A 14729-nucleotide genomic window follows, 5' to 3' on the forward strand; every position below is an offset into this window, starting at 1 on the left:
AGTTTGTCCTGCGAATATCTGCAATCTGTGTTATTACCTGAACTCAGACTGGACAAGCAAAGGGCCACTGAAATTGGCCTCAGGAGTTAGAAACTGGAAAATAGATCTATTCTGTGATTCTCCACATGGTAAGCAGCCTGCAGACACACTTGTGTAAACAAAATAGTTAAGTTCTCGAAATTCTAGTGAGTGCCAGATATCTGTAGTACATAATGTCACAAGTCATACTGTAGGAGGAACACTGGAGGAAAAGAATTTTGAAAATAAAAAGTGATTTTGTCTCATTTTTCCATTGTTTACAATACTTATCTATCTCAATTAACTTGTGGTAAGATTACATGCATAGCAAAAAAATAAAATGTAATCATACCTAGTGAACCAAACATTGGCCACTGATCTTTAGTCCATTGAAAGTGAAACTGAAGTTAAACTTGAGCTCAAATCCTATTATTATAATTCTAGATCTCATACAATACTGCTCACAGTGGATGCTTTATAATTAAAGAAAAATTATAATGCAGTGTCCTTCTAAGGTATAGCTGTCTGTGGCTTTGTATGTCACTAAGGTAGTGCTGTTCAATAGGGCTCAGATGTTCATGAAGTATATCAAGGTCATAGTTACATGATACAAAATACATGCAAAGGATGGGTTGTATTTTACACCTAAAGGCAGAGCTATAAGCAAAACATATCTCGTGTATTATTACATTACATGACACTTAAAAGGAAAAGCCTAAAAGGGATAAGCTGCAAAACTGCTTTTAAAGAATTGCATGAAACATTACAAGCACTTCAGAGAAAAATGAGCAATGTTCGAACAGGGAAATGGATGAAGTTAATTTTAGCAATAATTTAAAAATCACTCATGAAAATCCAAGGCAAAACATGAGTACTGAAAAGGTCTTCAAAAGAAAAGAAAAAATAACTAGACCTCCCAAGAATGGAAAAGTATCCCCCAAATGAGCAGAACATGAACAGAAAACATAAGAACATTTACCAGTCTCTAAAGTTGACAAAGTGAAAATACCTGAAGGGAAGCTTGTAGAATACAATGATCTCTCTAGTGAGGTAAAAACTGATAGTCAAACTACAATGGATATATCCTGATAAGTCAGAATTGCACCATTTCTTCAATCCTTCCCTGGTGTGTGTCCTTAGTGATATTAATAGTATCACATTCATTCCTCAAGACAAATCAGAGATATTCTGAGATGCAGGAACTACCGATTCTGGAGAATCTGAGATAACAAAAGGTGTAGATAGAGCTGGATGAACACAGCAGGCCTAGCTACATCATAGGAGCAGGAAAGCTGACGTTTCGGTCTGGATCCTTCTTCAGAAAGAGGGTCCAGGCCCGAAACATCGGCTTTCCTGCTCCTCTGATGTTGCTTGGCCTGCTGTGTTCATCCAGCTCTACACCTTTTTATCAGAGATATTCTGAGACAATGTTGGGGCATTGTGTTCATTCAATTAACAGAAAGTGTAGATAGAGACACACATTCATTTACTCTCTCTTCAAATAACAGAACAGCCCAGGTTGAACTGCACACTAAGGAAGTGAGTGAAATTATTTGGTGAACTTTTGGAATCAAACTTTAAATAACCAAAATACCTCATTTATGGCAAGCTGTTCTCCACCAGGCTGAAGGTATCTGGGATTTGCCTGACATATTTCCTCATATGCAAAATCTTCTTCACTGCCATTGTCATCAGCTAGCACAGAAGAGTCTGTGCCTCCATCTGCAGAAACTAACAATAAAAATGCAATGTTTGAAGGATCCAAGTCTAGAAAGTTTGCATTGCCTTTTAATTTATAACTGCATTATAGCTTAGATCTTGCACACATGGCAAAACTAAATTAAGTTTAAATTATGGTAAATTATTTTGGTGCAGATGTGCCTTTACAAATTCAATTCAGCTGAGAAAGCATGCCCATCCAAATCATCTAACAGAAACCATCACCACAAATTTTAGTAAAATCTTGGCACATGAAATTTCTAGTTGGGATTGGGGGGTGTGCAGCGAGTTGGACAGAATGAAAAGCACAGGTCAATACAATAAGTTTTGAAAAAGCTGCTTCTTGTTTAAAAGGGGGCAGAATATGGCAGAAAGGATAAATCATTGTTGATTGCAGATTCTGTTCCAAGCAGCAGAGCAAATCAGAATGGCTCCAAGTTGGAGCTGACCTCCAGTGGAAGGTAAACATAAACGTAAACATTTAGGCCAATATTTCACACTTCTTGGTAGCCTGTGAAACAAGCTAAATATTTTGTCAAGAGGTAGGCTTGTTTATGAATATTTACTTCTATTACACGTGCTGGTTAGTTCGATTGTTCTTAGACCAATTAACCTAGGAAAGAACGAAGCCACTCAGTTCAAATACCAATATTTCACATGGACATCAGCAGCCAAAGCTCCTGAGGGGTCATACGCACTATTATGCAGCGTGAATTAATTTTATTCAAGTAAGTCATATAGTGTAAACAGTCTATAACAAAATATCCATCCGCATCACTCTGTTGGATGTAACATTAAAAAGACATATTTTAAATTAAACAAAGGATTGGGAGAATGAAATTGCACTAGAATTTTTAAAAAAAGGTATGGTATTACATGGGCCCAAACTAAATGAGAGCACAATTTTGTTTAAATAGGGTTACAGTGCATGGAGATGACTGCATGAAGCATGATAAGTAAGGCTAGTAAGTTGCAGATGGAGATTACCACATTTCCAGATGACTGAGTGACAACTGAGACTTGACTCAGTACAAGGGCTGGCTACAAAATATTCCTGGATACAAGGCTTTCATTCGAAAAAAGTATAGAAACTCCAAATGCCATGAACTAGCTGCAAAGTCACAAAGAAGCAAATGTGTAGAAAATTTTAAATAGGAAAACTATAGCACTGACTTGTTATTAACGTAAGTAAAGGAAAAGAATAGACTCATTAGGGATAGTCAGTATGGCTTGGTAAAGAGGAGGTCCTGTCTCACAAAATTGATTGAGGTTTTGAGAAAGTAATGGTAATTAATGAGGAAAGGCCGGAAACATTGTTCAGATGGACTTTTTAATAGAGCATTTGACAAGGTCCCATAGGGTAGGCTGGTTCAGAAGATTAAGTCACACTGGATTCAGGGTAATTCGTTAAGTTGGATGCAAAACTGGCTTGGTCGGGGGTGGGGTGAGGGGAGATGGTTCTGGCTGGCAGTCTGTGACCAGTGGCGTTCCATATACATTTCCTGCTTGCAGACGGCATGAAGATTGTTGACGTTATAGACAGTGCAAAAAGTTGTCAAAGAATACAGAAGGATACAGATAAGTCGGAAAGTTACGCAGATGGAGTTTAACTCAGACAAGTCAGAGGTGATGCATTTTGGGAGGTCAAATGCAAGAGCAAACTACACAGTAAATGGCAGGACCCTCAGGAGTACTAATATACAGAGCGGTCTTGGAGGTACAAGTCCACAGTTCCCTCAAAGTGGTAACAGAAACGGGTAATGTGGTAAAGGGATCATTAGACATGCTTGCCTTCTTTGATCATTTCATTGGCTATGAAACTTGCCAAGTCATGTGCAGCTGTATAAGACTTCAAGTTAGGCCAGATTTGAAGTATTGTGCGCAATTCTGGTTATCGCATTGTAAGAAAGATGTGGAGGCTTTGCAGATGCTGCAAAAGAGATTTACTATGGTGTTGCATGGATTAGAGTATGTTAGCTATGTGGATTGATTGGTCAGATTTGGATCATTTTTGCTGAAGTGTTGGAAGCTGAGGGGCGACCTGATAAAAGAAAATAAAACTACGAGAGGCATCAAAAGGTGGATAGTCAGCATACTTTTCCCCAGAGTGGGAATGTTAAATACAATGGGGCATAGGTTTAATGTGAGACGGGGCAAGTTTAAAGAAGGTTTGTGAGGCAAGTGTTTTCTTTAAAAACAGGGGGTGGAACATGCTGCTAGGGATGTGGTAGGAACAGATACAAGTCAAACATTTAAGAGGCAGACAGACACAAGAACAGGCAGGGAATAGAGGGAAATGGACTTTGTGTAGGCAGGTGGGTTCAGTTGAGAATGGTATCACGGTTAGCACAGACATGGTGGGCCAAATGGCCTGTTCCTGTACTGCACTGTTCTATGTGTTCTATTTTAACAAGGGCTGTGATAATAACAGTATAAAGGGCAGAGAGGACAGAACACTGTCTGAAGTTTGCTCAGGAGCATTTTGTTTTAAATCTGTACGTTTCTGAACCTTGACGGAGGTATTATTAAATCAGGTTCAGGATATGCAGGTCATAGATCTTGGCCATAGAATCCCTACAGTGTGGAAGCAGGCCCTTTGGCCCAACAAGTCCACTCTCACAGCATCCCACCCAGACCCATCCCCGTATATCCCAGCTAATCTACAAATCCCTGAACACTAAGGGCAATTTAGAATGGCCGATCCACCGAGCCTGCACATCTTTGGGCTGTGGGAGAAAACCGGAGCACCCAGAGGAAACCCACGCAGACACAGGGAGAATGTGCAAACTCCACATTCAGTCACCCGAGGGTGAAATCGAACCTGAGTCCCTTGCGCTGTGAGGCAGCAGTGCTAATCACTAAGCCACCGTGCCACCCCAAACCTATCATTTTATTCCAACCATTCGGCCCATCACTGGCACCATGCTATTCTCGATCTTTTTTGTAGTTATCTCCGGGTCAGTAGGGAGCACAATGAACAGCAATCATACTGTCATAAGGTTTAGGTTAGCTATGCAAAAGGCAAGGAACAACCCAGAGTGAAAAAAAGCACTTAATTGAAGGAGGATTAATTTCATTGGGATCAGAACAGATGTACCTAAGTCAGTAGGATTCTAATCGGTAGACAAAAATGGAATCAAATAATAAGCTACTGTTAAGGCAGACTTAGCTTACACACAGTAACAATCTAGATCTCCATGAGCGGAATAGGTAGAACAACCAAAGATATAAGTTGATTGAAGAGGCAAGTGTAAGATAAAGCATTAAAAGCTGTGTATGATAAATGCCAAGTTTATAAGTGGAAGCCAAGTTGAATATCGAGCAATCAGAGGGGAAGTGAAAAGAAAATGAAATGGACAAAGGGACAGTATTGTATGATATGGGCAGCTTTCAAAAAAATGGCAGTCCAAATATCTGGTGGCAGTGGTAAGTGACAGATCCACCAGGGAATCTACATTGTGTGGCAATATGACTTTTATGTGCATGTTGTAGAGTGGAATAATGAACAGTGATGCTAGGTACTTCTTCCATCAAGCTGACTGAGGAACTCTCCTACTTTTAACATCAGCCATGGACGCTTGCTGAATGATTTGTAGATTGGTACTAACTTGTTTAGCCACATTATGATTGACTTGGCCATCAAGTTTTATATTGGAACTCAAAATCAGAGCTACCAGGCCTCCAAATATTTTCTATCGGCTTATAAATATTAAAAGAGTAATAAGAGGAGCAGGTGGGATAAGTGGGACTAAAAATGAGACCTATGTATGAATTCAGAGGGTGTGGCTGAAATACTAAATGAATACATGAAGGAGTGATGACAAGGTAGTAGTGAAACAAGAGACAGCCAAAAAAACTGGATGGGGTAAAAATTGATAAGGTTGGCTGTATTTGGGAGTTGATCAGTCATCCAGACTTGAGAAAATGCATCAATAGATATTGAGGGAAGCATTGCTGGAAAATGTAAAAGCACTTTCCATAATCTTTTTATTCCCCTTTCCCAGATGACTAGAGAATTGTAAACATTACAAAAAGAGTAAACGAAGATAATGTCAGGAACCACTGGCCAGTAAGATTAAACTTGATAGCGAAAAGTTGATGGAGATGATATCAGGGACAAAATGAAACATTGTAGATTAAGAATAAAAAAGTAAGCATGACCTAATAAGGGCAAATTGTGAAATAACTTGTTTGAGTTTCAAGGAGAATCAATAAAGATGATCAATGGTGTAATATAGTTGATGTGGTATGCATGAACTTTTTACATTTGATGAAGTGTCTAGCAATAGGCTGGCCAAAATTGAAACCCATGAATTAAAAGATTCAGAAGCACAACCACAAAGGTAGCACTGACAGAAATCAGACTATATTGATGAGCAGTGATAATGGGAACTGCAGGTGCTGGAGAATCCAAGATAATGAAATGTGAGGCTGGATGAACACAGCAGGCCCAGCAGCATCTCAGGAGTACAAAAGCTGACGTTTCGGGCCTAGACCCTTCATCAGAGAAGGGGATGGGGTGAGGGTTCTGGAATAAATAGGGAGAGAGGGGGAGGCAGACCGAAGATGGAGAGAAAAGAAGATAGGTGGAGAGGAGAGTATAGGTGGGGAGGTGGGGAGGGGATAGGTCAGTCCAGGGAAGACGGGCAGGTCAAGGAGGTGGGATGAGGTTAGTAGGTAGGAGATGGAGGTGTGGCTTGGGGTCGGAGGAAGGGATGGGTGAGAGGAAGAACAGGTTAGGGAGGCAGAGACAGGTTGGACTGGTTTTGAGATGCAGTGGGGGGAGGGCACGACCTGGGCTGGTTTTGGGATGCGGTGGGGGAAGGGGAGATTTTGAAGCTGGTGAAGTCCACATTGATACCATTGGGCTGCGGGGTTCCCAAGCGGAATATGAGTTGCTGTTCCTGCAACCTTCGGGTGGCATCATTGTGGCACTGCAGGAGGCCCATGATGGACATGTCATCTAAAGAATGGGAGGGGGAGTGGAAATGGTTTGCGACTGGGAGGTGCAGTTGTTTATTGCGAACCGAGCAGAGGTGTTCTGCAAAGCGGTCCCCAAGCCTCCGCTTGGTTTCCCCAATGTAGAGGATGCCACACCGGGTACAGTGGATGCAGTATACCACATTGGCAGATGTGCAGGTGAACCTCTACTTAATGTGGAAAGTCATCTTGAGGCCTGGGATAGGGGTGAGGGAGGAGGTGTGGGGGCAACTGTAGCATTTCCTGCAGTTGCAGGGAAGGTGCCGGGTGTGGTGGGGTTGGAGGGCAGTGTGGAGCGAACAAGGGAGTCACGGAGAGAGCGGTCTCTCCGGAAAGCAGACAGGGGTGGGGATGGAAAAATGTCTTGGGTGGTGGGGTTCTCTGATGAAGGGTCTAGGCCCGAAACGTCAGCTTTTGTGCTCCTGAGATGCTGCTGGGCCTGCTGTGTTCATCCAGCCTCACATTTCATTATATTGATGAGCAGTTGCTTAACATGTGTGTGGAAAGCACACAGAGGTATATCCGAGATTTGGTACTATTTTTCCTCAATCTATATCAACGCACCAGACCCTGTTCAGGGCATTATGTCATCATTTCCAGATACTTACAATACCTAACGATATGGTATTGTAAACAGAGAGGAATGTATATGAAATTTACACAGGCTGAAAGGATGGCAAGTGGCAGATAACATTCAATTTTAAAAAGGGTGGTATATCAGTAATTCCAGTCATCATATGTGTTAATACACAAATAAGTAAAGGTCGACAGGTAATTCGGGATGTGGCATGTGGGATCCAGGAATTCATTCACAGATAAATACAAAACTAGCTTAGCGTCAACTGGAGTACTGTGGCTTGTATTACACCTTAGGATCGACATGGTGATTTTAGTGACCGTGCACAAAAGATTTCCAAGAATGATTCCAAGGATTAGGGACTTCAGTCCATGGACCGATTGAAGAAGCAGTAGTTGTTCTTGAAGAAGAGATTGAGGGAAGACTCGATGAATGTTTAAATCATAGGGGCAGTGCAATGTAGATTGAAACTATTGATTGAAACATGTTAGAGCCAGAAGGCACTGATCTAGGGTGCTTAGAAAAGGGACCAAAGATGGCATGTGGAAAAGGTTTAAATGCAGCATGTGATTTGTAGTTGAAACACACTGTCCCAGTATGGTGGAGGTAAATTCAATTGTACTTTTCGATACAATTCTTTTCTCTTCAGTGTAAGAGTAGAGGGAAGCGGCAGTTGAAAGAAACTAGATAAACTGCTCTTACAGAAGAAACCTAGCAAAACAATGGGTAAAATGCCTCCTTTCAATGCTGTCATCATTCTGTGATTGTACAACTGAGCCACACTGATGCTTGCACTGTGCATGATTTTCTTTGCAAATTCCCCAGAGCACACAGGCAGGTTACAATTTAAAATAATAACTTCAATCATGAAGATGTCTCTCAATCAACTGTCAAAGTTCAAAGTAATCAGTTTACTTCAATGCGCAACGACATTCCAGATTGCTACCCAGTCATGCATACATGGGTTTTAAAGGGAACATTATTCACCACACCTAGACAGGGAGGCTGGCTGAAAATCACAAATAGTTTCCACGTCAGAATGCCGTTTAATGAATTTAAGCCAAATCGTGTTAAACATCACAATAGTTTTGTCAGATGGATTGAGTCAGATAAGGTTAGAGTGAGCTTTAGCTGTACAGTAGCCATCTTACCATGAAGTTAGAAAGTCAGGGATTTAAGTCCAACTCTAGAAACTAAATTAATACATTGGGAAAATGCTGAATTATCAGAGATACAATCTTTCAGCTGAGACATTAAACTAAGGTTCAGTCCATTCTCCTGGTGGAGATAAAATATTTGATAAGCAGCGAAGTTCTCTTGTCGCCCAGATCAACATTTATGCCTCAATTAAATTCAAAGAGTTTCTAATGCTAGTCATCACATTATTGATGATGAACTCCTACACAAATTGGTTGTTGCATTTCCCCACAATAGAACAAGAACTACACGTCAAGAATATTTCATCAGTTGAGATGTTTCTGCAAACCCTGAGTTTATGAAAGGCATTGTTCTCTTTACCAAAGCAGTATACTATGTTGGAATGTAACTCAGGTTTTACAAACACGCGAGTATTCAACCACTGAGATAACTTATCATGATATTTCACTTGCCCTATTATAACATAATTTGATTCTAAAGCAGATATTGCATAACCCAAGGATTTTGTCAATTTGAAATTTACTAAAGGACCTACCCCTTGCTAGCCTTGGTTTCCTGCAATATCTTGATACGATCCTTACCATTGTTAAAAGCTAAACATGAACTGAACATTTTAAAAAGATTTTTAATTTTGTTTTTATAAGGAAACATTCACATTTACAAATATGTCCTGGGGACCCGGGTTCAAATCCTGCCAGATGGTGGAATTTCAATTCAATTAAAATAAATATCTGGAATTAAGAGGCTAATGATGACCACAAAACCATTTCCAACTATCAGAAAAATCCATTTTGTTCACTAGTGTCCTTTAGGAAAGGGAATCTGCCATCACTGGAGGCAATAGCCTACCGGTATTAATCACTGGACCATTAATCCAGAGAACCAGATATTGTGCTGGGGACCTGGGTTCAAATCCTGCAGATGGGGAATTTAGCAGTCTAATGATGACCATTGCTGACTATCAAGAAAAAACCATCTGACTCACTGGCGTCCTTTAGGAAAGGACACTGCTGTGTTCACCTAGTCTGGCCTACATGTGATTCCAGGTCCACAGCAATGTCATTAACTTATCTGCCCTCTGGGCAATTAGGGATAGGTAACAAATGCCCACACCAGGTGAATGAGTTGGGGAAAGAAATCCTTACATGTAACTCCAGACCTAGAGCAATGTGGTTGACTCTCAACTGACCTCTACTCAATTAGGGATGGGCAATAAGTACTAGTCTGGTCAGCAACATCCACATCCCATGAATGAACTTTAGTAAAAATATTAAACATAGAATACTAATTTGGGTGACACTCCAACACGAATGTTTTTCTCGGTTAACAAAAATAGCAAGGCAGAAAACATTGTCCCAATTACTGAAATTATGTTGCTCAGCAAGGCAATAGGCACAGCAGCATATCATTCCTGACCAAATAGGAGCAATGCTAAAAGCCTGTATTTTACTCCTCTAAGGTCAGTAATAGAATGTACATTTAGTGAACAGAACGTGCAGCTATCATGAAGAAAATGAACAAAAGTGCAACAAATGTGCATATATGGCATTCACCTCGTGTGCCATAACCTCTTCCCCATTTTCTCCCCACAAAAAATTGCTTTCTACCAGTTTTACTTTCTCTCCTGAAAGCATTGCTTAAAGATGTAAAACACTATACCCTAATCTATACACTTGTCTTCATATATTAGCTCAAATATGAATCATAGTCAGTTATTTCACAAAAGGGACATCACAATTAAGGGAATCAAGGACAAGAGGGCATCAGTTTAAGGTAAGAGGGGAAAGAATACATAGGAACCTGAGGGACAACTTTTTTTTTTACACTGAGGGTAGTACACATATGGAATGAGCTGCCGGCAGAAGTGGTTGAGGCAGGTTTATTAACAACATTTACAAGGCATTTGGACAAATGTTTAGAAGGGTATGGGCCAAATGCAGGGAAATGGAATTAGCACAGATGGACATTTTGGTCAGCATGGATCAGTTTGGGCTGAAGAGCCTGTCTCCATGCTGTAGGACTCTATGCCTCTAAGACCCAATCTGGAACTTACTCAAATTCTAGGCAAGCAAGTTTTCAACGTGATTCAATAAATAGCAATCGGGGCAGGAATCTGCTAATTGCTTCCTTTGCCCAGCACTTGGGCAGAGAAGCCAAATTCTGCTACCTGCACCACTGCCCTGATGAAGTACTGTACAGTTTATGGGCTGGAAAGTGAACAGAAAGAAAAAAATTGCTGCCAGACTGTAATAAGACAACCAACTGGTTTACAATTTCAACTCTTCACCTCTAGTCTGCCCTTTATATGGCCGTTATCCCAAGCTATCTAGTTTACTGTTAAAGTTCCCTTATTCAGCAAAAACAGTAAGGCAGATTATCATCTGACCGGCTATAAGTTGAGAGAGGGTAATGTGCACCAAGGCCTGAGTGCCGTGGTACAATTGTTGCTGAAAGCAAGCATGGAGGTGCAGCAGGCAGGAAAGACAACAAATGGTATGCTGGTTTTCATAGTGAGAAGACTCGAATACAAGAGTAGAGATGACTTGTTGAAATTAAAGGCAACCTTGGTGAGATTACATCAGGAATAGTGTAGTTTTAGTCTCTTAATCAGTGGATGGATGTTCTTGAGCAGTGAATGTTTGCCAGTATGATTCCTGGGATGACAGGACTGATGTAAGAGGTGAGAGACTGGATCCGCTGGGGTTCAGAAGAATGAAACCTATAAAATTTTAACAGGACTGGACAGGGTATATGCAGGAAGAATGTTGCTAATGCAGGGGAGTCCAGAACCAGGGGTCATAGTCTAAGGATACGTGGTAACCCATTTAGGACTGTGATGAGGTGAAGTTTCTTCACCCAGAGAATGATAAGGCTGTGGAATTTGCTACCATACAAAGCTGTTAAGGTTAAAACATTGTATGATTTCAAGAAGGTGTTAGATATAGCATTTGTGACTAGAGATCAAAGGATACGGGGGGGAGAAAAGGAAAGAGGCAATTGAGTTGGATGGTTAGCCATGATCATAATGTATGAGACAGCAGGCTCGACGCTCTGCATGGTCTACTCCTGCACAGATTTCCTGTGCTTCAATCACAGTGAACAGTTATGGCAGGCAGTCAGCTTTCTCAAGCTGCTTTAATGGGCAGCTTCTATTCGCTTTGGTGAGGGATAGACAAAGACAATGCATTGTGGTCTCTTTTACTTGTCTTGCAACAGCCAGGCTGAGAAGACTTTTGCAATTCTGGATTTTCAAGTTCTGAACCCACACTGGCATTTGGGATAGATGCATTCAGCCAAGGTCTGTAGTCCAACAAGTGCAACATGGGCAAACACATTTCTTATGATCAGCAGGAAGATGCCTCAAAAGTTAGTGCAATTGTTGTGATTGCTCTTGTCATTTACAGGGACACAATACTGCCATCACAAATACCTTAGCGGACAGCCCACTCCCTCCAACAAAGACAGAAGAGTTTGTGCAAATGCAAGAGTTCTAGTCTCTTGTGCTAGAAGAGTTCACACAATATAACATGAGCACTTCAAACTTTGTCCACAGTAAATTAATAACTTTACTAAGCTCCTCTACTGTAGGTTGATAAACTGGCTATGATGCCTTCATCTGCTTCAGTGACAGTCCATTGATGGAGTGGCTAGTACTGTGGATCATCATTGTTTGAAATCAAATAAATCCACACCATTAAACACCACCATGCAGATTCTGAATGCAAATGTGTCTCCCAATTAAATAAAATTGGCAGGCACGCTAGCTTCAGCCTTGCTAAGCCACATTTATCTGCAAGTGTTCTCCAACACAGTGGGATCAGTGAAGTGCAGCTGGGCCTTGGGCGCAAAGCCAGGGAAATGGATCATGGAAGTAATGGAGACTTCACTCAAAGCCTTTTGACCTCTCACCAAAGGCCCATTGACCTTTCATTCAGTTGCTTACATGGTCCTTATCTGGTGATAACAGGGCCCTTTACTAGATGCAGTCTTTATCAGGACTCTCAAGCTTGAACATGCAGACAACTTTGCTCAAGAGCATGTCAGTAGCCATAACTGGAATCTGAGCAGTCTGCTTCTATTTTTGTGACACAACTTGGACCTCTTAGGAGAAGGAGGAAAGGGAAAAATAATGTTCCCTATTGGCACATGGGTATACTTGTGCACCTCAGGCAATGCTCATTAATGTTTTAAAGATTTATTCAAACACGTGTCTTTTACCAATTTCCTATCCTATCCATTCTTTGATTTAGAATGATAAGTGGCCTTTGAACTTATTTGATGCTGGATATGAGGATATGAATTTATGCAGGTCAATGCCCAGGTAAATACTGAGTGATTGTTTGGTCGATTGCAGAACACCTTTGTGCCAATGGCATGAATGGGATAAAGAGTCACCATTGCATTTCCTGGTGTAAACCTTGTATTAAGAAGGGCATCCCTGGAAGGAATACAAACAGATGCACGGTCCTCATTACTCTTTACCTTCTCAGCCCCTTCCACTTTGTCCTTCAAATCATCCAAGGAGGATGAGAGCTCTTCACCTTGATGATTTTACAAATCAAAGGCTCGATGATGTGCGGCACACAACAAACCAACATAATAAATTATGCTTTTTGAAAAGCACCCGCCTAAGGCACCTGAAACACTTTTGTGCTGGTGGTCTGCTCAATTGCACAGCTGTTAATAAAATAGCATTCATTATAGAGAGTTATTGGACATCAATTGACAAGTTTCTAATGGGCATCATGACACCAATTTACAGTGTAACTTGATTGTTTAGCATCCTTTCCTCAAACCTGCTTCCAGTTGCAAAGAGATCTGGGAGTCAAAAAGAACCAACAGCCCAGGAATTTTACACAGATCAACATTAGGATCTTTTCTTTCACACACCACTGCTAGTGCAGCACATCAGTGGCAAATTGATGGAATGGAAGCCCTGTAATTTACAAACAATGCCTGGTTGGATTGCAGATTGCCTTACGTGTAGTCACTGACACCCTGCACCTGATTTGCAAAGTCAAGTGATGTGAAAGCCAGTGAAAGCCTAATAATGCAAAGTAAAACTCAAGTATAGAAAGTAACCTGTAAATTACAAGGCCACAAATATTCTGAACAAACCCAATCCAGCTAGCAAGCAGGAAAGCACCTGTGAAATGTTGAGTATTTGTTGGCATCTTTGACTGTCATCGCTTTAGCTCCCTTAATTGTCATTACGTAGTTGAGTTGGTTTCATAGGTGAGTGTCAGGAAGCTCAGGAGAGCTGTGTAAAAACAAATATCACTCTACTTGAGCAGTTAAGTGTTTGAAAATTGATAAGCTGTTTCCCAAAGTGATTGAATGCAGGCAACCCAACACACAGGTGTCAAATGCAGAACTCAGCCTCAAAAGCTGGATGGCATACTCCTCCTAGCTTTTATACACGTCTGCAGGCAGTTTTCTCAACATGCTGTCAATTTTGCCAATTTTAGCTTTCTATTATCTCCCAAAAGTTTCCATCCTCCCAGATGAAAATTCAGTCCCATGTGTTTTTAAACTTACAACATCAAAATAAATGTGGAGAGGTCTGAGTTTAAGTCAACTAATTTTGAGAATACTTGACTTTTCAAATTTTACATATGAAAGATAATTTACTGTGTTCATTGTCTTCTCTCTACTTAAGTGAGTATATTCTGCTTAACAGCAATGCATTCTTTTAAAGTACTTTTTTTGTGGTTATTAACCAAACTGCACTCACTAATTTCTAAGCACATTACAGAAAAATTATGTTGCACAGTATACCAGCATGATAAAAAGCTTTTCTCACTTTCTGGGTACAAAAACATTGTCTCTCTAAATTCAAACACCACTTGAAAATAATATTTCATGTCTCAATTTATTCATGCCATCCTCTATCTCCCCATACAATAGAAAAACTCAGATTTATTAGTAAATCAAATAGTTTCAAATGAAATATCTTGTTGGTTAGCTTTGTGCATTCACTTAATGCACAGGGGGTCAGTTTCCTAAAAATGACAATTGTTTGTCAAAAACCTTAGGACAGAAGAAATTTTGAATTATGATATTAATAAAGTGATATTTAAACATTTTTGTTATATACATAATGGACTTTAAAACTTTTTTTTCCCTAACAATTTTGGTCTGGATTTGGTTACTTCTCTTTTCAAATAACAAAATTATGATCATAATAATGTCAGGTATCCATATATGCTTAGTCATTGCTACATTCAATTTACAAAACCAAAATCTACAGTACAGAACACTTTTCATAAATTTCTAT

The 14729-nt window shown here is 40.3% G+C and overlaps 1 protein-coding gene across 10 annotated transcripts in view; it reads right to left on the reverse strand.

The window, feature by feature from the left end:
* spata13 (spermatogenesis associated 13) overlaps nucleotides 1–14729 on the reverse strand; it is a 233467-nt gene that overhangs the window by 38847 nt on the left and 179891 nt on the right. For all 10 annotated transcript variants that reach the window (XM_048532925.2, XM_048532926.2, XM_048532928.2 and 7 more), the window contains one exon: nucleotides 1613–1749. In XM_048532925.2, the coding sequence (XP_048388882.1) occupies nucleotides 1613–1749 (137 nt within the window). The remainder of the gene's footprint in view (nucleotides 1–1612; nucleotides 1750–14729) is intronic.

This window comes from Stegostoma tigrinum, chromosome 6, assembly GCF_030684315.1.
Source record: "Stegostoma tigrinum isolate sSteTig4 chromosome 6, sSteTig4.hap1, whole genome shotgun sequence".
Classification (NCBI taxonomy): domain Eukaryota; kingdom Metazoa; phylum Chordata; class Chondrichthyes; order Orectolobiformes; family Stegostomatidae; genus Stegostoma; species Stegostoma tigrinum.